Here is a 21,831-nt window from a genome sequence, read left to right on the forward strand (position 1 = left end):
TCATCTGCTTTATTCCGTCTTTGCTGTCGTTCTGGCTGCTTATATTTACGGGTATCACCTAGAGACTTGTCGCAAAGTATTATAGGTAGCAAATATATGTCTAGATGACACAAGCGATTAAGAACCTTGGGACCGAAAACAAGGTCGACTATATCCTAGAGACCGGATTTACCTCGTCTTACAGTACATTCCATCGGTAGATAACCTCCTACGACCTCTTTGTCGTGTAGTTGGTTCTCCATTTTCTTTGGCCATCTTCAAAGCTAGCATACAAAAAAAGATATCCTATGAAGCTTTCTAAAGACTTCTGATTTTATACGATAAGTATGATAATGTAATTCCATATTTAAATTGATACCTGATTGCCTAAAGTCTGTTTAAGACGCAGGAAGGGAAGAGAGCTAGATCAACCTTGCTACCTAATAATCAAAAGCATCTTGATAGAAGACTGTCACGGCTGCACAAAATCCAATGTCAGATTATGCCCAGAAATGGGTAAAGCACAGAATGGCTCATCTTGCAAGACTCGGTTAAGCATAATATCTATACTGTTTATTCTAGAACAAATAATTCAGACAAATTAGTAGATGCAATCTCGATACCCTGAGGGGGAAATTCACACTGACAAGGAAAAATGAGAAGGGGAAAAAGTTAAACCTTAGATTCCCCCCACTTATCCAATTGTAAATACGTTGATCGAGTTGACAGATATATCGAGGATTCTCACTTCCTTTCGTTCGTGAAGAACAGACGGATGTATATGCCTACTATATCTCATACTTGCCTGGTATAACTTATACCCATATACTATTATTCATACTTGCTTGGTATAACTTATACCCATATACCATTATTCATTTATATACTATTATAGAATAGTATTCACAACCCATTTCCTCTAAGCTAATTCTAAATAGGAGTAGCCCATGGTCCGGTCAGTGTTGGATTGGATCAAACTCTGCCGGTATAGATGAGATGGTGATGGAGAAGAGGATGAGAAGACAATAGCAACAAGGACGAAGAAGAGGAGCAGGAAGAGGAGGTACGCTACTACTCCTTCCTACCTGGTTGTCAGTGAATTATGACAGACGATAGGTTCGGAAACCACATCAAGAAAGAACGAAGGCATATACTGCCTAGTAGGTAGTCATGATGCAACTCAGATGGAACGAAACGGTCAAATTCCGTCCTTATTTCACTACGTATATGTGCGTGAAATGGAAAGCTCAAAGCTCTTAATAAATATAATGAATACAAATTAGAAAAGTTGAGCGCTTTGTCTTTTTTTTTTTCTTTGGCCTTTTGCCCTTAATTAGAGAAAGGAGAAGAACTTGAATAGAAATTGGTATAAACCTCGTCAGAAATACGTATTGAGAGATACATGCCGTGCGTGTCAACGATCAATCATCGCTGCAGAATGCTGGCCCGAGTCATGTCGAGACCAAACCTGCCCCTTCATTCTACTTTTCTTGTTCGTTACCGCCCATTACAAGACTTCCTACCATCCGAGGATAAGAAAAGTTGAGCGTACCAGGAGTAGATCGTAAATAAGAGTAGTAGGCACTTCAAACGGTGTACTTGGCCTTGGCTCGTGTGCTACCACTGTGTGCACTGTCTGTGTGCCCAGAGAATTCCACAACATCAGACTCCTTGAGGCGCAGAACCTCCTTGAAACGTCTTCCGATGGCCTCAAGGACCTCCTTGCCTTGAGCGGGTGTACGGCCATTCTTGTCTCCCGGGATGCTCTTGCCGACAGTCCGTGTCCACAAACCAACACGGTAGAATCCCTTACGCACATTCACAACGACACCCATAACTTCGCTGTCTCCGTCATTTTCGAGGGTCTCACCAATGGCTGCCAGTTGTGCATGAAGCCATAATTCATCAATGGGTACGGAACGCTTTTCTTTGAACGAATACGACCATTTGCCACCATGCTTGTTCTGAGGATCTTCCCACTCAGGTCTGATTCCCTTCTTGAAAAGGTGGTAGTCGGCTTTAAGACCCAGTTCGGAGGTTGGCGTGATATTGTTCTAAAAAGCAAGGTAACCTGGTCAGCATACTCCTGGTGCAGTAACTGGCGATCTGGGTGAGCCATACGTAGATACCCCAGAATTCTTCAACTGAGTTAAATGTCACAACTTCCTTTAAAAGATCATTCCAGTTATCACCCTAAAATAGAGAAAGAGAGACGTTAGTTACCGCTACTTAACCATAGGATTGCTCAATACATACTTTGCCACTGGGAGGCTTGGTGAACCAAAGAGTCCATTCATGCATCAAAGGATGCTTCACGTTGAAGTTTTCCGCATCATGGAACACTGTGATCGAGTCTCCATTCGCTTTCTCGGTCTGCTCCTTTTGCTCGGTTGCTGTAGGTATGGGGGCGGCGTTCTCGTTGTTCACCGGTAGGGAACCGTTTTCTGCGACAGCAGCCATTATATTTGTAGGCCTTGAAAATAAATAAAAATTAATTCAAGAGAGCACGGTGAGCGGAGAGGCTGCAGTGAGGTGAGTGATGAACGAGTTGTTAAGAGGGAGTGAGAAAAAAAGTCTCTTTGGAGCGGCAAATTTTGTTTTTAGGAAAGAGCAACCCAGACGACAGAGGTTATAGTGAGAATCAGTTGATGCGCGAAATCTCACGTGGTTATAGTCGTCTGCTCCAGGCAGAATCACAACTAGCGTCGAGTTGGAAGCTTGGTGAATTCTGCGGCGAGTGACAATATGAAGTTTTGAAGCGTCTGGAGATCCCGCAGCTGGACTGGCCGACTGTGAAGCCTTTCCTTTTCGGGCCACGCCCCTTGCCCATCATTTAATAGGCCGACCGAGTCCAAGCCCTAAGGTCTGTGAAGACTTGCGACAATGACTCCAGCCAAATAAAATAGCCTCTATTGGAATTAAAGCCAGGTTAAATCGGGGGGAAAAAATTGATAAGCAATTAGCATTGTAGTATACCTGCCATAGAGCCCATTCCAATAACAAAAGAGATCCGTAGTGGGTAGTATACAAGGTCTATAATCTAGAAGTCTACTTTTGACCAAAGTTCCACGGAGAAGCACTGGAAAATAACAAAAGATGGGAAGAAATAAACAAACAGAAAAAGACCTCTATGACCCCAGAAGAAAAAAAATACCAAAACAGATGCCGGTGTACATCAATTTACAGCCAGGGGTATCACTAATACAGGCCTTCACTTACATCAAAATGTTGACCAAATCATTTCTCACCACTGTTGATCAAACTCAAGAGACAGTTCCAGCCTATCGGGACATCTTAGCATATTTTGCTGAAAGCTCCTTTCAATGGCGGAAGATACGTACCTAAGCTGACCAAGTTTACAACCAGCACACGGTATTCCAATGGAACAATCGCAAAATTAACCCCCTGGACAAGAGGCCAAATTGCAAGGTTCGCCTTGTAACTAGCGAAAAAGCTGTTACGCCACTTCTCGACTGGGTCGGACCCTTCCATGATAGCCATAGAAGTCAAGAAGCAAGTCAGGTGAGTCGGAGTAAAGAGGCACTGGTCTGCAACAACACGTGCAACAATGGTACTCTTGGTGCCTTTCAGAACAACATGACGCTGAAGAATGCCGTACCAGGTGGTGGCAGCGGGCCCGAAAATAGCTATTCCAAGTTAATTAGCCATCTCAACACATCCAGGAGTATTCTATTTAAATAAGACACCCAAAATAATGAGCCAAAAACAATGACTTACCTCCACCATAAAGAGCCATGCGTCCTGTCCTTGCCATATCATGCTTCTCAAGACCCCTGCGATCAACTAACTGCTGAGCCAGAACATCTCCACTGCCAAAAAGTATCTGAACAGGTTCAGTATGAAATAATCATTCTATTAAAATAAATGAAGGTCACATACGGCGCTTGTGACACTGGCAGTAAGAATTGGCTGCTTCGCCAACTTCGTCTGATACCTAAATAATTTTGCATTACTTTCAAGAGCATTAAAAAGGACAGGCAATATCAACTTACCAGCGCAGCATCCTTAGGAAGAGGAAAACTACTTGTAAAACAGGTCCAATTGAAAATAATCAAAGAAGATACTCTAATAAAACAAGTCCTAGAGGGATGAAAAGGTGGAAGTGGAAGATGACGAGAAGAAACCTGGGTCGGGGAACAATGAATAAGACAATAAGTAGACCCCAGACCGCCGATAAGGAGCTCATCGCCCCGAATAAGCAAAAGCGCGACAATCAGCGCCACGCCGCACGCTATTGGAGAAAAAAATCTCCCAATGAGGAAATCCCCTGTCACCTGATGTGGATCTGATCGGGTTTCCTAAACAGGATACAGATTTAGGGTATAGGGCTCCCACTCGCTTAGCGCACCCGCCCGCGAAATTTCGCTCCCTAAACAGTTGTGGATAGCCAGCAAAAGTCAACCTCGACGTCGACAACTCTCAACGACACCCTCCCGTCCGTTACCTCTCGGTTCATTTCCAATCGCCATACATAGCAACATGGCTGACGCTCCCCGTGGACGTGGAGGATTCGGCTCGCGCGGTGACCGTGGTGGTGACCGTGGCCGTGGTCGTGGTCGCCGTGGCCGTCGCGGCGGCGCAAAGGAGCAGGAGAAGGAATGGCAACCCGTCACCAAGCTCGGCCGTCTCGTCAAGGCCGGCAAGATCACCAGCATGGAACAGATCTACCTGCACTCCCTGCCCGTGAAGGAGTACCAGATTGTGGACTTCTTCCTCCCCAAGCTGAAGGATGAGGTTATGAAGGTACGGACCGAACATTCCCTCCGGAAAACTAAATGGCGGAATTTTGGAATATACATATATATGCTGTTGTGGGGGTGCTGTTGGATTTGATATACGCGAGGAATGAAATTGGAACTGGGGACTTGACAGGGACATTGTAGATGGCAGCTACTGACGGAATACAACTGCAGATCAAACCCGTCCAGAAGCAGACCCGTGCCGGTCAACGTACCCGTTTCAAGGCCGTTGTTGTCATCGGTGACTCCGAGGGTCACATTGGTCTCGGCATCAAGACCTCCAAGGAAGTCGCTACTGCTATCCGCGCCGCCATCATCATCGCCAAGCTCAGCGTTCTCCCCGTGCGCCGAGGCTACTGGGGTACCAACCTTGGTGAACCTCACTCTTTGCCAGTGAAGCAGAGCGCCAAGTGTGGTTCCGTCTCCGTCAGAGTATGTCGCAATTTTTCTTTTCAAAGCCCAATTTTGCGATCTGCTCGATATACTAATTTCCGTATAGCTTATCCCCGCTCCCCGTGGTACCGGCCTCGTTGCCTCTCCCGCCGTCAAGCGTCTGCTCCAGCTTGCCGGTGTCCAGGACGCTTACACCTCCTCGTCCGGTTCTACCAAGACCCTTGAGAATACCCTCAAGGCCACCTTCGTTGCCGTTGCCAACACTTACGGCTTCCTCACCCCCAACTTGTGGAAGGAGACTAAGCTCATCCGGAGCCCTCTGGAGGAGTTCGGTGATGTTCTGCGCCAGGGAAAGAAGTACTAAAATAGTGCAGTGATGGGAATAAATTTGCATGAATGTTTTTGAATCGAACCATTTTTTCCTGCGGGGTTTCTACCTTATCTTCCTTTGGCTGTAGGATTTGAAATACTCCAGCGAATTCGACCCTTTTAACGCTCTTACGGTGCTTACGGTGTCCATGGATGTAATAATCGCGGGAAGGGAGGCGATATAAAAAGTTAGCATGCAGTCAATGACAGCTTCTATTCCGCCCGTCTATTCTCTTCTATGGTGAGGTGCAGTAAGTTCATGTCATATGGGTTTGGTTGGTCGAATTTGGCCCATATATCTCGAGTGGAAATTGATAGTAATGGTTCCATGCAGCAAGAGGCTTTTGTAGTCTTCCTGATATATATCGACTTGAATCTAACATTGGCGCATGGATATTCCATTAGTGTTTTTATACCGACCTGACACCATGCAAGAGCTGCTAGTGATATATAGCTATTTTCAGTCTAACATAATTACGTAGATCCTCATCCAGGCGGGCAAATGTGGGTCTGCCGTTGGACGCATGGAGCATTCTCTGGAAACAGGTCCAATGATAAGCCACAGTGATCCAGCAAGATCCATTTCATACAACCTACTAAGATGAAATAGAATGAAAACAATACTATTATCAGGTCCTCCATAGATACTGGGAAATAGGCTTAGCTTTGCATAAGTCTTGTTCTGCTGACGGTAGATATACAGAACATAAATCACAGACCCTTGTCTTAAAACCGTACGATACAGTCATGATAAAGTATCCCTTGATATATTAGGTATGGGTTGTACACCGATATTGACTAGCATAAAATATCTGGTAAATGCTGGCCAAAGTACGGACATATTTGGCGGATTTATGCGAGGAAGACTTGGATCAGATGAACTTTGACCAGGTTACCTGATGGTCCCCGCACCAAACATTCTTGCCGTTCGGATTAGAATCAGGAATTCTGCGCGGCTGAGCATTCTCCTCTCACAAGTGTTAGCTTAATCTCCATTAACTGCTATATTTCATTAAGATAAAAGGCTGGACGAATTTATCATTGAAACACTTTATATTGTGTTACTATCATGATCTGGTATACGCTTGTATTGGGCCTGATGGCACTATGTGCCTTTGATTACTTTTGGCGTCTCTACAAAAACATACGTCTGGTCCGGCCTATAAACCTACCATACGTGGTAGTCCCATTTTCTAGCACGAGCATATTTATGATAATTCTGCTCGGCACAAAATGGGTGCTCCATATATTGCATCGCTGGCTCCCTGATGACGTCGCTGATGTCCTTGACGATACCATGCTTCGAACCCGGTGGACTGTTAAAGACAGAGTAGCGAAAAGGCTTGGGGGGGTCTATATGAAGGCTACCTCGAAAGCTCTGATCTGCAGCGTCTCAGATGCCTCTGTGGCCTCTCAGATATTCAGTAACCGTCAGAAATTCCCCAAGCCAACCCAGCAGTATGGTTAGTTTCTATAATATGGAGAATTCCAGACCACGAAAACTGACAGAACAAAGAAGTCCTGGAGTTGTATGGTCCGAATCTAGTCTCCGTAAGTGATCTAACCGATACAGTTGGATATATGCTGATTGACTGGAGCATAGTGTGAGGGTAGAGAATGGCAGCACCACCGACGTCATACAGCCACCATTTTCAATGAAAAGAACAGTACATTGGTGTGGAAAGAGGCGATCCAGCAAACACAACAGATGATAGAACACTGGCGTGAGGCCTCACCAGACACTGCTGAAAAGGGATTCATGGTTGAAAAGCTAAAGGCGGATGGCTTAAAGTTAACTTTGACCATATTGTCAAATGCTGGCTTCGGGGTGCCAATTCCTTTCAAACCAGTGCCTCAAGGCTTGGATAAGGGCCCAGAAGGCATATTCAAAGACGCTACTGTTCCACCAGAGGGATTCGACTTTACATTCAGAGCTGTTTTGGCATATATAAGCGCACATATTGCTACTGTTATCTTAGCGTATAAGGTTGTTCCTAAGTGGTTTCCACGACAGCTTGTTCCCGTTTGGGGAAAGCAGGTCGCAGCATATCGGGATCTTGATGCCTATTTGAACAAGTTGATCGCGGCGCCGAAAGCTGAAAAGGACAATTTCGAAAGCACTGCCAACCTGATTGATGGCATGCTCTTATCTAGCAGGCGCGCAATTCATCAGGGTGCTAATGACGGCGGGTTATCCGATATCGAGATCATGGGAAATACGTTTATCTTTACTATCGCAGGCCACGAAACTACCGCAGCCACCTTCAGCTATGCTCTTCTGCTTTTGGCCCTTCACCAGGACGTCCAGGAGTGGCTTCACAGGGGCATTGTAGAGGCAACGCGTGAAGAGCCCCCCGAGGCTGCCGACTGGGACTATACTAGCTTATTCCCTAAGCTAGCTACACCTCTATGTGTGATGGTGTGTGGAAGCCCATGATACAGCAGTTGAATGCCAAGTTACTGATGTTATTTAGCTTGAGACTATGCGTCTCTTCCCGCCAGTTATTACCGTACCCAAATCGACAGGCAACACAGCGAGCAGTATCAACTATAACGGGAAAGACTATGTCCTTCCACCAAATGTCGCCATCAATGTAAACGTACATGTTCTACATCTTTCCGAGGAATACTGGGGTAGCGATGCTAAACACTTCCATCCCCAGAGATGGCATATAGAGAACAAAGAGAGCTTCTTGGCGAAGAATGCTGATATCCCGGGACTTGTTGCTCCTGGATTGGAGCTTCCTACTATACATAGGCCCATTCGTGGTGCTTATGCTCCATTTAGTGACGGTGTTCGAGCTTGTTTGGGAAAGAAATTTGCCCAAGTGGAATTTGTAGCAGCCATAGCAGTTTTGTTTCGGTATTATAAAGTTGAACTTGCAGAGTGCGGCAGGGAATCTCATCAGAAAGCAGAAAGAGTACTGGAAGAAAGTATTTCTATTTTAACTTTGGGAATGACAGAGAGTGTTCCTCTGTGTGTTCGCAGAAGGTAGTGTCCTTGGTCAGAGTTATGGTGTTAATGTACATTAAACCTCATATATATGCTTATTGCAAATAACAAATACTATGTGAACTGAAATTGAAACAATCACTACTGTAAGGACTGTGAATGGACATGTCAGGGTATTATCCTTTTTGTTAATGGGGTATTTTGTGTTTTCACGGGCAGAAAGCATTCACTTATTCCTTTCACCTCAATTATAATGAGTGAGGAGCTTTCATTGTATCAATGGGCTATCCACTTCTCTTTCTTGTTTTCACTTGGCTCCCTTTAAGAGTCTTTATCCTGTCGCTCTTCTTCTTGCTTTTCCCCACGTCCTTCATGTCAAGCACGATGGACTCGAACGAACTTAAGATGGAAGACTACCCAGCTCACTGGAAATCTACTCTTCTAGGAGAAGAGTTCTGGAAGGACGCTGAGGAGTTTAACAAGTCCATTAGTGATAGTATTGATGCAAGTAAGTCTTGAAAGGATACTGTCTCTTTTCACAAAACCACTCTCTTTGACATGAAAACTGACTCAGAGTCCTCCCTGCCCTATAGACCCCAACCCATCTCTACTCACGAAGTTTCCATTCAGCATAGGAACTGAGCATATTACCAGCTCACAGTCTGTCGACGGAGCCTCCGAGAAACAACAACATCGCCGTCGATTCAGCACTAGCGATGCTCTGAGCCTGAATCCATTCTCATCTCGTTCTTCAAGCCCATTCCCACGTCCTCGTGCATTTGACTTGAGCAGACGTGCTCGTTCTCATTCTCGCTCTCGCTCCCCTAGCAGTGCAACCAGCACTCGCCGATCAAGCTCAATCCTCCGCTCACCATTCAGCATGCTGGGCAGCAAAAAGACTGACGAGGGGGTTGAGTCTGCTGCGACTGCTCCCCCTGCATCTCCTATCATTCCTTCCGACCAGGCAACTCTAGCCAAGCCACTGATGAGCTTTCAGGGCGGTACGACCTGGGATTATCTTGCTAAAGACAGACGCACCTTGGGCTTGGATTTGTTCTGGCCTGTCAACGCTAGCAAGGAAGAAGACAAGTCCAATAAGGAAATGCTGAATATCGTGGAGCTCGAACCTCTCTCACAGTTCCGCAACTTGCGCGTCCTGAAGATCACTGGCATGATGCAATCCTACCAAAAGTACATATGGCAGGCTGCCTGGTTGAATACTAGACTTGAAGAACTTGAGATGGGCATGGCTCTCCAGCCTCGACTCCGTCGTCCCCACGCTGAAAGGTGGCCCTATATCAAAGGAGGTTGGACACTTAACAAGGCACACTATGATAAGCCTGTCTACTAGTAAGTTGATTGTGTCGAGGGCAGTCATCCGTGGTTACTTACTGATTCACTATAGTGGAACCGCTCAGAGCGACGGCACCCTCGACCGCAAAGTTGGATCCGGCGAGTATCTCGATAAAATACTCATGGAAAAAGCGAAGATATGCGCCATGGCTATCGGCCGTACTCGGCAGCGTCTCTCCATCAGAACACTCACCTTGACAGGCTTTGTCGTCGACGGGGACCCCTTCCTTCATTGGTTTGATACTAAGCGCTTCAAATGTATCAACTTCAAAGACTACTGTGTCGATGCCGGCTTTTACCTTTCTCTTCCGATGAAGAAAGTCTCGGTAATATACCCCCGCGAGGTGCAGGAAAAGCCGCTGGTCGGCCGCAAGGCTAATTTGCTGTCTGAGCTCAAGGTTGTTGAGCTGAGAAGTGGGAAGAAAGTGGGAGAGATTCCCTATCGTGGTCCTGAGAGCCTGAAACAGGAGATTCCTCTGGGAGGGAAGAGAAAGAACAACGAACAGAATGATAGAGATGATAAGGATGCCCAGGGAAGGATGAAAGGCGGTTAAGTGTCTGGCTGCGTAAGTCTGCAAAGGCAAATTGACATCAGAATAAATATTACATGAGTTATGAACGGGGTTCAGGTGGATTTATTTTATAACGGGGAATAATTTGCGAATATCAGCATTGAGAAGCCAATATCATGTAAAATACCTAAATTGATATGATAGTACCTAGCGATCTAGGTTTAATTAAAACTGATCCTCAAGTCCATTATCATTATGAGAATAGATACTTAGCTTCGAGCCCCATTATTCAGTACCTTAGGAACTCACATCAATCTGTGATACATCAAGTATTATCGTATTTTGAAAACAAACAGCCCCAAATCAATATTATAGATACCAAATGCCATATACTTAATTAATTAGTTATCCATTCACCCCAACTTTTACGCCCACACCACATACGATGTACGGGATGAACAAATACCGTGAACTCTCGTCTCTTGTGGGTTGGTTAAATCCATTCATACCACCAGCCCTATCATAGATTAGGCGCCGTCTTCTTCTCCAACACGAATGGCTCCCTCGTTTACGATCCCATTAGTCCAGAATCCGTCAACGCAGAGAGTTCTGTGATTATGTTAGCATCGTCTCTATACCGCTTAGTGTTCAGGGTAATGACGCTTACATTCCAGGAGAGCTATCGTGAGCGAGAATCAGCCAGTAGCCAATGATACCTTGTAAGAAGAGGTCATAAATGGCGAAAAGGACAACTTCCGAATCGACGTTGATTCTTAGAGCTAAGGCGCCTGCTGCTAGGGTGCTGTTTGTCATCAGTATACAGTTTATCCTTATAACTGGATTTGAAACAAAGATTGAGGGAGACATACATAGGGTACAAGATTTTAACAAGCACGGTAACGCTCGAAATGGCGCCAAAAAACCGTTTTGTTTGTGTATCCTTCCTCATTGCGGCTTTGGTCCCATTCACCAATATCTGGTACACAACAGTCAGATAGGCGATCGCACTGATAGTGAACCACACCCATCTGCGCGCCGTGTGGCCAGCATAGGTACCTAGGAGCCCTGAGCCGAGCATCACGAAATCTGCACCGACGGCGACTACGAGGTGCGCTCCCGGGAGACCGGAGAGGAGGGTCAGGTTAATCAGGGCAAGAGGTCCGGTGAGGAACCAGTTGATATAGCGGAGCCAGAAGACCTGACGGAAGTAGTCGGTTGTGATAGTAGGGACATGGTGGTCGTGTTTTGTTCTGATGAGGTCGTGTTTCCAGACGATGCCTTCGCCGGTAGCGAGGGACAGGTAAACCAGGAAGGAGATGGTTGTTCCGAGGGACACGAGGGTGTGGAAGACACGTTTAGGCTGAATTTATGGTCAACATGCGAGCTTCCTGTACGGACTAGGAATGATTGAACGTACCACTGGTGAACGGGCACTGAGGACATAGAAGATGACGGAGGAGAGGGCCATCAGGACGGTTACAACCCTACTAGCCTGTTAGATGTTTGGGTGTATACATATTTCGTTTATTACTCCCAGGGCAGGTTCGAAGACGTACCATAATGTCCGTTGCCCAGTCTTGTGGATCTCCTGGAAAACGGGAATATCTCCGGGAATCACGGTGGGGACTGGATCTATAGATGAAGTGGGAGTCGGTCCCGAATAAGGCACACTCTCCGCTTTCAACGCTTCGATCATGTCTATGACAGCCATGTATGTTGATGCTTGACTAATATCTTGAAGCTGATTGAGAATTTTTGAAAGAATGTGACTGGTAATATTTAGACTTGGCCGAGAAATAGCATTGTTAAAGGACGTTGAGTGGGATGGACGTTACGACTGACATTCGTCATGCTGACCTCAACGGTGTCGTCATCGAATGGGTGCGAGGTGCAGCCAATACGGTACCGCAACCCCATCCCCATAGTACGAAGTGGACAACATTCTTGGCTTGTCCACAGATAGGGAAATGGTCCGTATTGCTGTTCTCGCAGTACAGCTACAGAATCTACTTTCTGTGGCGGTACAGGACGCTGTTGCCGTTCTATGACGATGAATTGTACAAGTCCAACGAAACAGTTTCTGATTCGCACATGATTTATAGAGTTGGTACACTATGTTACATTCAAATTACAGGTGAGCTATGGATTTCATGAAGACCGGATAGCATAGAGCTCCCGAACGACATCTTTGCAGCGCTCACACACCGTCTCCTCGACTGCTTGCGGTTCGGCAATAACGTATCGCCAGCAACGCTGGCACTTGCTTGCTTGAGGCGTGAAAACATATACGGTTCCCTTCTGTCCATTGGGGAGTTCATATTCCTCACTGTACTGCCATTGTGCGTCGGCAATGGCAGTGGGCGTGGGCTCAACAGGGGTGCCGAGAGTGACTGACGAGACAACAAACAGATCAGGAAGCTCAGACAGATTCCGCTGGAACACAGATTCCCTCATTCCTTCAGGAAGGATGATATGGACAAATGACTGCAGGGAGGATCCTATTTCCTTCTTGGCACGGCTTTTTTCTTGGGCAGTTTTGATAGCCGAATGCACGGCAACAAGGTCCTGGAAGTCTGCCTCGAGCGTGTGGCTTTGCCATTCTGGAGCAGGCGCCGCTACAACCCGTCGTAGAGGGTGCTCGCAATACGTTTTGATAGTCTCGGGCGTGTGCTCCCAGGTCTCTTCCACGAGCACTGGAGTGATCGGAGCCAGGGCCTCTTGAAGGTGGTGGTAAATGTGAAGCAAAGTTGTCTGCGCAGCACGTCGGCTTGGACTGTTTTCCCCTAGAGTGTAAAGCCGATCCTTAATGGCTTCCATGTAGAAAGCAGAAAATTCAAGGTTGGCCCACCGGTTGATGGCATTCACCGCTTTGTAGAATTCAAAGTTTTCGTTGGCCTTTTGGCAAGCCAGAACCAATTCAGACAGATGCATGAGGGCAATGCGGTCAACTTCTTGTAATTCATCATATGGGAGGCGGTTTTCTAAGCTAAAATCTGAAAGCGCACCCAAGAGCATCTTGAAAGTTACACGGTACTTGTGTAAGCTGGTGTTGACCGTCTGCAGAACTTGTTTTCCAATCACAACGTCACGCGTGTAGTCGCTGCTTGCAACCCACAAACGAAGTGCATCCGGGCCAAGGGCATCGTACACGGGTCCCTGGCTCTCAGTTTGCTTTTTCCCCTTGCCTTTTCTTGGCTTGAGGGGCGGCAAAAGCGTCCCATCCATAATTGATTGAGGGTGTAGGACATTTCCTATCGATTTACTCATTTTACGCCCTTCTTCATCAAGAGTAAATCCATGGGTGATAAGGTTTTTGTACGGTGCACGGGACGCTGAAGTTTGACCGGAGGCGAGCTGGTGAGCAATAAACGTGAGGAGGCCAGACTGGAACCAGCCACGGTGCTGGTCAGTGCCTTCCAAGTAGACGTCAGAAGGATAGCCATCGCTGTAAGGCGTATCGATTCCCGCCCAGCTGGTGCCACTATCAAACCACACGTCCATGGTATCCGTTCCACGTCGATAGCCGGGTCCAGATGCATCTTGCAAAAATGGTGGAATCCATGCTGGATCGTTCGCATCATCTGTCCACCATGCGTCCACCCCACGCTCCTCTATTTTATCCATGATATGAGAGACGGTATCCTTTGTGAGAACAGCTTCGCCCGTGCCTCGATGGTAAAGAGCAGGAATCGGTACCCCCCATGCACGCTGACGTGAGATGCACCATTCACTCCGGTTCTTGATGAAGTTTTCCAGTCGCTGTCTGCCAGAAGTTGGAACGAACCTGACATCCTCCAAGGCCTTCACAGCACTGCTGCGGATATCAGCCACGTCGGCAAACCACTGCTCAGTAGCCCTGATAATTATGGGGAGTTTCGATCTCCAGTCATAGGGATACTTGTGCTCATACTGATGTTTGGCAAGAAGATGACCCTGGGATTCAATGTATTCGAGACACGCAATATTTCCTTCGTCCAAAACACTCTTTCCGCTCAATCTTGCAGGGTCGCTGGGCATTGCTTTATCGGTAAATCTGCCGTGATCATCAACTGGGGCGAACGCAGGGATACCACGCGAAACGCAAGCATCGTAATCATCCATTCCATGTCCGGGGGCACAGTGAACAAGGCCCGAACCAGAATCAGCGGTGACAAATTCTGCCGCAATGATTGGCTGCGCTTCTGTATTTGATCCTTTAAATAGGGGTCGATACGTAGTGCGATCTGCTAGTTCTGAACCGTGGATAGCTGGAACAATCACGGAAAGGTCCTCTTTCAGACTATTTTCAAGATATTCAATCCGTGACTGCGCGACAAGAAGGTGGCCATGTACTTCAGACTGAACAATCGCGTACTCAAGATCCGGATGAACAGCAATAACATTGTTGGCAGGAAGCGTCCAAGGAGTAGTCGTCCATATGACAGCACTAAGGTCCTTGACTTGTAATAGAGGATTCTGTGCCAGATGTGGGGGAATAGATACTAGAGGAAATTTGACCAAAGCGGCAATAGAGATATGATCGTCCTTGTATTCCAATTCTGCTTCTGCGAGTGCCGTTCCAGTAGAAGGCGACCAATACACGGGCTTAAAGCGTCGATAAATCAAGCCCTTCTCGACCATTTCACGAAATATAGCAAGTTGTCTCTTTTCGAATTCCTTGTCCATGGTCTTCCAATGATTCTCCCAGTCTCCCATGACAGCGAATTCGCGAAACCATTTCATCTGCTCCCGTACTGTCTGGTCTGCCAATTTCCGCGCGGCTTTTCTTATTACCGCAGCACTGACCGGTCTATCAGATTCCTTCAAATATTTTTGTTTCTCGAGAGCCTTGAGTTCTATAGGCAATCCATGACAATCCCACCCAGGAACATATCGGACACCCTTTCCAAGCCCCAACTGCACACGGCAGATGATATCTTTGAGAATCTTGTTGAGCGCATGGCCGACATGAACATCGCCATTTGCGTATGGTGGACCGTCATGTAGGACAAATGGTCTATCGGCCGTCCTTTCGCGGCGTTGCCAGGCATAGAGATCGTCAGTGCATCGTCGCAGGTATTTTGTTTGATCGGCCGGTGTCACACGCGCGGGGAATGTTGACTTGGGAAGTTTTAGGGTCGACGACCAGGACCGAGTGAGCGACCGCAGCAATTCCGGCATACTACCGCTCGAGCATATCCTGCCTCCGAGTTAAATAATGTTAACTGCGTCGAGCGTGCTTTGGTGGATGCGCGGACATGAAATAAACGGCGATCACGGAAGAACCATCCGACAGAGCGGTACAAGACTAGGGTAATTTATACTATATGGCCAATTAGATGTGTCAGTGGCAAACTCCGACTCCACAACTCCTGTATTGATATAACAACTTATAGATTACACATAGCGAGTCAATCGTCCTCCTCTTTCCAACGATTTAGAGCAGTCGTCAATAAAGGGACAGTTTTGAGCAGCAATATAGAAGTAGGTTCTATTAACCATTCATGTACAGCTTACTATGCAATTAGAAAGTCCTGCGCCCTGAACACCAAAAGAACCAACACAACACCGGCTCAGTCAATATATTGTTAAACAGCTCACAGCACCATTCTTCAAAACCTCGAATAGAAGACCGGGGAATCCAAACAATTCAGTGTTACCGAGACCACCATCATGGCTATCATGTCCTGCCCTCGGACCTTTACCAGTGCTTTCTTCCCATCCGCCAAGGAACTCAACACTACTCTCAGGACTGTCGCCCCAACCTCGATTTAACACCATAGGCCTCTGCAAAGCTCTCTCCTCCGCAGCGCTCGTATATGATCCCTTCCAAACGTTTCGCAGTCGTTTAGAAATTTCGTCATAACGGGTCTCGGACGTGACAGAGTCGCCCGATGGATCTAGGTTGACCTTCCAACGACTGCGCCGGTGGCGGTTGAAAGGGTATGATCCCGGCACGTTGCCATGCAAAATGATCTTGGTCACCACCAACTTTGATGAGGGAGAAGGAGGCGACGGATCTGCTAGGATGGAGCCGGGGAATGCAGGCCCAGGTGTAGTAGGATATGAAATGAAAGCATCAAAGCCATGGTGGAAATAGTTGAAAAAACATTCCGTGGGCAGTGATAGAGGGTCCTGATTATAGGTCTGGGAAAACTCTTCATCAGAGTCGTCAGTGGTACTGTTATTTGAAGATTGATCGGTGTCAGTCACATCGATCCCTCTCCCAGGAGATGGGCTCATGTGGAGGGGATCATTGACATTATATCCGGCAGCGGTGCGGTGGATGGCGATTCTTCGATCATTTTTACGATATATGGCATCAGGCGGGCCAAAATCAGCAATCAAGTCCTGCGGTGTGGTTTCGGACAAGTTGATGTAGGTGGGAGGCATCGACCTTCGGACCACCTCAAGTTTGCCTGCACCTAATATAATGAACTCTTCCACCTCATCTGGGACGGCTTCTCGGGTCTTCCCCACTAGCGCTGGAAAGCGTGGATATTGAGGATGTTGGGTGAATAATTTACCTCGCGTTTCAGGCCAAGAAGCACCCTGAAAGATGGACATCGCGGTTGCAGGCAAAGCTGCTGAAGAAGAAAGCAACGCTACAAAATCACACTGATCTGACCAGGCGGAATGCTGCAGGGGGAATGAAAAGGCAACGCCTGGATATGATAGCACATACGTACCATACGGCGACTGATTACTTGGAGGAAGATATTCGCCTGGGTAAGAAGGGCCAAAGAGGCGATTATAGACTTGTCGAAAACTGGGTCCTTGTTGCGAAACAGGTTGTTCCTGCGGCTTGACACCTTTCATCACTTCTTGACTCTTGTAGACGAGAGTGATTTTGGAAAAGTCAAGGACTTCGATTAAACGTAATCTTTGATCTGGACCATCGAAGCGCAAACGAAGACCATTCGATGGAAGTTGAAGCGTCACGGGTTTATGTATAGGGTCCGAAGGGGAGTAGGCTATGTCGATTGCGGGGTACGTCTGGGGGTGCGACTTGACGCGACCGAGGACATTATGAAGAGATGCACCAAGGGCTGAAGAAATAGTTAGCTAGGCTGATACAAGAATACATGTATTGCTTGTAGACATGCTTATAAAACCCAGCCCTTTCCCAGGGAAGATCTGGGTTTGACTCGAGGGTCTGGTGGCGGTCATGATGATGGGTGGGCCGTTCTCATCATGGAGTTGATATAAACTTATCACTCGATGAATGAAAACTGCATGCACAGAGTGAAGCTTGGAGAAATATGAAGGAGCGAGAGTAGGCGGCTTTACTAGGTTTAAAAAAGTAAAGAATAATATCTACGTAGCATTGAGAGTCAGGAGGAGCACGGCGATGACATAGCGCCATGTGAGCGGCGGACATGACCTGGCGCTTGGGCCGCAAAGCGGCACGTGAATCACCGCCTGGGTTTGTTTACATTTTCCCTTTAGGAGTCTCCCAAGGACAACATAGAACAGCATCAACTAAACCTCACAACCATAGAGTCTCAGACAATCACTTGCTGACCATATTTTGTCCCACATGAGTTGATGCTGTGAATTCAGTAATAATATTTTCTTGATACATTTGTCTATTGCATTTGTTGGTCGAATTTTTTGCCTTTTAATTTATCACAATGGCTGGCCCCCAACGGCCTGCCTCTGGTCTGCCCACCAGGAGAACGACCACACGACAGCCAATACGGAGGTTAGGCTCTGCTGTAGCAGACAAATCATCAAAGTCGCCGTTGGTTTCAACGAGAGCGCCCATTGCGAATCCGTCCCGTGCGACCAAATCTCCCAGCGAACCGAGCAGCATAACTGCGAAAAGGAGAGAAAGGGATTATGAGCGTGAGATCAACGAAGACACCAGCATCCATGTGGTTGTACGGTGTCGGGGACGTAATGAACGCGAAATAAAAGAAAATAGCGGAGTTGTGCTATCAACTGAAGGAGTAAAGGGGAAAACTGTGGACATATCAATGGGTCCAAATGCAGTGTCGGACAAGACTTATACCTTTGACAAAGTTTTCTCCGCGGCTGCCGACCAAGTCACAGTGTACGAGGATATAGTACTTCCCATTGTTAATGAGGTGAGATGCTTTGAGTGGACGCTGTAATGCCCTCAATACTGACCGGAACCAGATGCTCGCCGGATACAACTGCACCATTTTCGCGTATGGACAAACGGGGACTGGAAAGACATACACAATGTCAGGAGACATGACAGATACCTTAGGGATCTTGTCCGATAACGCTGGTATTATTCCACGCGTATTCTATTCTCTATTCAATAAACTTGAGGAGACCGAGAGCACAGTTAAGTGCTCATTTATTGAATTGTATAATGAAGAGCTCCGTGACCTTCTTTCAGTGGAAGAAAATCCCAAGCTGAAGATTTTCGAAAATGAGTCGAAGAAGGGACAGAATGGGAGTACCCTCGTCCAGGGAATGGAGGAAACATTCATTGACTCGGCAACAGCCGGCATCAAATTACTCCAGCTGGGTAGCCACAAACGCCAAGTCGCTGCCACTAAATGCAACGATCTTAGTTCTCGGAGCCATACCGTGTTCACCATCTCAGTTCATACCAAACGGACATCGGAGTCGGGCGAAGAATATATGAGTTCAGGGAAGCTCAATTTGGTTGACCTTGCTGGCAGCGAGAATATTCAACGCAGCGGTGCCGAAAACAAACGCGCAGCAGAGGCTGGTTTGATCAACAAAAGCCTACTAACACTCGGCCGTGTTATTAATGCATTGGTTGACAAAAGCCCTCATATCCCCTATAGGTACGCAGCCAGCCTTATGCTGTATTTAGCAGTCCACTAATATTAACCAGGGAGTCGAAACTCACTCGCTTATTGCAAGACTCTCTCGGCGGACGCACTAAGACATGCATAATTGCAACCGTTTCCCCCTCTCGGAGTAATCTGGAAGAGACAATATCAACACTGGACTACGCATTCAGGGCAAAGAATATTCGCAACAAGCCGCAGATCAACTACATGGCTAAGAAGACATTGCTCCGGGAATTTACCATGGAAATCGAGAAGCTCAAAGGGGAGCTGATCGCAACGAGACATCGAAATGGAGTGTATATGACTGTCGACGCATATGAGGTACTAAATATGGAGAACAATTCTCGAAGGATCGTCAATGAAGAGCAGCGGGCAAAATTGAATCTATGGAAGCCAACTTGCGACACAAAGTTCAGGAATTGTTCACATTAACAAGCAACTTCAACAATTTGAAGAAGGACAACGAGGAAACTTATGCTGCCCTTCACGAAACCAATGATGTTCTGGAAAAGACTGAAATTGTTCTAAAGGATACCCAAACTCAGCTTGAGGAGGAGGAAATGTTACGTAAAGCCCACCAAGATACAGAGGAACAACTCTATGATACCGGCAAAGGCCTCGTGTCCACTTTGGACAGAACAGTGGGAGATGTGGATGGCTTGCATGCAAAACTACAGCGCAAAGCGGACTTAGACGCAACCAATATGAGAGCCTGGCAAGTCTCGACGTCCGAGGTGTCAGATGTAACCAATCAAGTTGACATGAGTGTGGTAGCTTTCCAGACCCAGCATTCAAAGCTCTTGAAGGACATGTCAGAAAAAATTAACTCTTATGTGATGGGTGAGCTGAAAAATATTCAACTAAATCATTCCGATGTGTCAAAGTGGGCCTCATCTTTCGAGATAGCAGAAGCAGAGGCAAAGTCTCAGACCTGTGGCGCACACGATGAAATGAATGATGTTCTAGAGGAGATCAAGGACCTGCGAGAAGAAGTCAAGTGCAAGGTGGGAGAAGGGTTGAATGGATTGTCGGCCGCGGCAGCTCGCATCTCAAAGGACGTTATTGATGAAATCGCTGGTTTCCATGCTCAGCTCCATGCTTCCTACAGTGCCCTCGGTCAACAGTTCAAGGCTATGTTCGAAGGTATGGTGGGACATCTTAACGACCAAAAGACAGAGATCAATAGATTGAGACTGGAGCTTCAAGAAGCGAATCTCAGAACAGTGGAAGCGAATCGCAGAGCGTCTTCTCAACTGGCACACACACTGGAAGAAGAACACACCAATGCGGAAGTTGAACGTGACTTTTTACTTTCGCAGATCAGGACACTTATCGAAGATTCTAGGCAAAAGCAGTTCGGACGTCTGAAAGGCAAGGTGGAGGGTGTACGGAGAGAGATTGCCTCTTCAGGCGATTCTCTGGAGCATACAACTACTCATTATGATCGCCAGGTTGACGAATGGGTGTTCAAATCGGAGCAATTCGCTAAGGATGTAAATGCTTCAAAGGACGAGATTAGGACAAAGATGCAGAATGATTGGGAGGTAAGCTCTCTTCCCCATATGTATTTTGCCCGCACGCTGATTCAGTAGGTCTTTGATCAACGTAATGCCTCTATTCAAAGGGCAACCGAGTCCGTGCATGAAGAGACGGTGCGGATTGTTAATGCCCAGGTGAACAACATGGGCAAGCAGATGGAAGCCTTGGACGATTTCGTGGCGAAAGCGCGATCCCAAAATGGCCATTATCGCGATGCTCATATCTCCAGCTTGGAACGTATGGCGTCTGATGTTCAAACATCATATTCATCAATGCACACGCAATTCTCCAGTTTTGAAAATCGGCTCAATAAACTTCAAGAGGATGCAACTCAACAGAAGAATTGTTTAGAAGAATCAGCTATTCCATTGTCAGAGGATGTCCGCATGCCTCTCGAAACGCTTCGCAAAAACATCCTCAACCGACCATTGAAAGACTATGTTCCTACTGGTGTTACTCCCCAGAAGAGACAGTACAAGTATCCGTTTGTTTTACCTCGAACCGAAACCCACGACTCTTTGAAGTCTCGAATGAGAAATTCGAAAGACCTCACTCTGTTACCGTTCAGCGGCGAGGAGCAGCTTTCTCCCGTGAAGCCTCCCAGGACTTCTTCCAAGGGCTTTGTTTATAATGATACCGAGTACGAGGTAGGCATGCAACCGCCTACAACCACCGCTACTCCTTCCAACACGGGCCTTAGGGAAGTCGATGTAAACGTCGCCGTCAAACCACGCGCGCCTAGCATGGACAATAGCTCACTAGAACAACCGACATCAAATAAGCAGGCATCATCGAGTTTGGAAAGCTTAGAAAATGATGATTTAGATGAGCCGCCTGCCAAAAGACGCTGCTCAAATCTCAATGTGACTGATACCAAGCTACCGCAAAAACCGATCTCAAAGAAGATGGCCGTGAAGATGGAAGGTAGAGAAAACGTTCCTCCAGCTGGACTGTCTAGCGGCCTATGGCTCAGAAGCAGGCCATCGACTTAAAATGGATCGGTAAAAGGTTCCGTGTATTATTACAGTGTTTCCACCCAGTATGTTTCCTGCTTCATTGTCACCACCCTGGAATATTTTTGGTTGTTTAGGCGGTCGGCATTTTATTCACTAGAGACAATTTGGTCTAGCGATTTGGAGCCAGGCGTTTTCGATATTCTGATTTCACTAGCGACCGAATAAGATACCTGATTTTGT

At 46.9% G+C, this 21,831-nt stretch overlaps 9 protein-coding genes across 9 annotated transcripts; 4 read left to right on the plus strand and 5 right to left on the minus strand.

Annotated features, from left to right (window-relative positions):
* Positions 1-1,565: 1,565 nt before the first annotated feature.
* TIF45 (eukaryotic translation initiation factor 4E) lies at positions 1,566-2,439 on the minus strand (the record flags this gene model as incomplete). The annotated part of the gene is made up of 3 exons (XM_033571415.1): positions 1,566-2,033; positions 2,101-2,172; positions 2,236-2,439. 3 exons carry the CDS (start codon positions 2,437-2,439, stop codon positions 1,566-1,568), a joined length of 744 nt encoding a protein of 247 aa, XP_033424730.1.
* A 777-nt stretch (positions 2,440-3,216) lies between these two features.
* SYM1 (Mpv17/PMP22 family protein) lies at positions 3,217-4,003 on the minus strand (the record flags this gene model as incomplete). Its single annotated transcript, XM_033571416.1, has 5 exons — positions 3,217-3,260; positions 3,321-3,626; positions 3,718-3,823; positions 3,880-3,934; positions 3,993-4,003. The coding sequence occupies 5 exons, from the start codon at positions 4,001-4,003 to the stop codon at positions 3,217-3,219; spliced, it is 522 nt and encodes a 173-aa protein (XP_033424731.1).
* A 476-nt stretch (positions 4,004-4,479) lies between these two features.
* RPS2 (40S ribosomal protein uS5) lies at positions 4,480-5,496 on the plus strand (the record flags this gene model as incomplete). Its single annotated transcript, XM_033571417.1, has 3 exons — positions 4,480-4,743; positions 4,914-5,171; positions 5,239-5,496. 3 exons carry the CDS (start codon positions 4,480-4,482, stop codon positions 5,494-5,496), a joined length of 780 nt encoding a protein of 259 aa, XP_033424732.1.
* Positions 5,497-6,798: 1,302 nt separating this feature from the next.
* ATNIH1004_006791 (uncharacterized protein) lies at positions 6,799-8,292 on the plus strand (the record flags this gene model as incomplete). Its single annotated transcript, XM_033571418.1, has 5 exons — positions 6,799-6,964; positions 7,018-7,052; positions 7,105-7,920; positions 7,976-8,224; positions 8,290-8,292. The coding sequence occupies 5 exons, from the start codon at positions 6,799-6,801 to the stop codon at positions 8,290-8,292; spliced, it is 1,269 nt and encodes a 422-aa protein (XP_033424733.1).
* Positions 8,293-8,838: 546 nt separating this feature from the next.
* On the plus strand, positions 8,839-10,361 carry ATNIH1004_006792 (uncharacterized protein; the record flags this gene model as incomplete). Its single annotated transcript, XM_033571419.1, has 3 exons — positions 8,839-8,962; positions 9,048-9,804; positions 9,860-10,361. The coding sequence occupies 3 exons, from the start codon at positions 8,839-8,841 to the stop codon at positions 10,359-10,361; spliced, it is 1,383 nt and encodes a 460-aa protein (XP_033424734.1).
* A 485-nt stretch (positions 10,362-10,846) lies between these two features.
* On the minus strand, positions 10,847-12,242 carry ATNIH1004_006793 (opsin family protein; the record flags this gene model as incomplete). Its single annotated transcript, XM_033571420.1, has 6 exons — positions 10,847-10,928; positions 10,987-11,121; positions 11,189-11,679; positions 11,737-11,803; positions 11,876-12,060; positions 12,162-12,242. The coding sequence occupies 6 exons, from the start codon at positions 12,240-12,242 to the stop codon at positions 10,847-10,849; spliced, it is 1,041 nt and encodes a 346-aa protein (XP_033424735.1).
* A 225-nt stretch (positions 12,243-12,467) lies between these two features.
* ISM1 (isoleucine--tRNA ligase ISM1) lies at positions 12,468-15,479 on the minus strand (the record flags this gene model as incomplete). Its single annotated transcript, XM_033571421.1, has 1 exon — positions 12,468-15,479. One exon carries the CDS (start codon positions 15,477-15,479, stop codon positions 12,468-12,470), a length of 3,012 nt encoding a protein of 1,003 aa, XP_033424736.1.
* Positions 15,480-15,875: 396 nt separating this feature from the next.
* Positions 15,876-18,114, minus strand: ATNIH1004_006795 (UPF0183 domain protein; the record flags this gene model as incomplete). Its single annotated transcript, XM_033571422.1, has 3 exons — positions 15,876-16,783; positions 16,988-17,363; positions 17,971-18,114. 3 exons carry the CDS (start codon positions 18,112-18,114, stop codon positions 15,876-15,878), a joined length of 1,428 nt encoding a protein of 475 aa, XP_033424737.1.
* A 163-nt stretch (positions 18,115-18,277) lies between these two features.
* On the plus strand, positions 18,278-21,627 carry CIN8 (putative kinesin family protein (BimC); the record flags this gene model as incomplete). The annotated part of the gene is made up of 5 exons (XM_033571423.1): positions 18,278-18,388; positions 18,441-19,087; positions 19,138-19,417; positions 19,513-20,640; positions 20,770-21,627. The coding sequence occupies 5 exons, from the start codon at positions 18,278-18,280 to the stop codon at positions 21,625-21,627; spliced, it is 3,024 nt and encodes a 1,007-aa protein (XP_033424738.1).
* Positions 21,628-21,831: the final 204 nt, after the last annotated feature.

The sequence above is a fragment of the Aspergillus tanneri genome, assembly GCF_003426965.1.
Source record: "Aspergillus tanneri strain NIH1004 chromosome Unknown AapTan_7_pilon_pilon_pilon, whole genome shotgun sequence".
Classification (NCBI taxonomy): Eukaryota; Fungi; Ascomycota; class Eurotiomycetes; order Eurotiales; family Aspergillaceae; genus Aspergillus; species Aspergillus tanneri.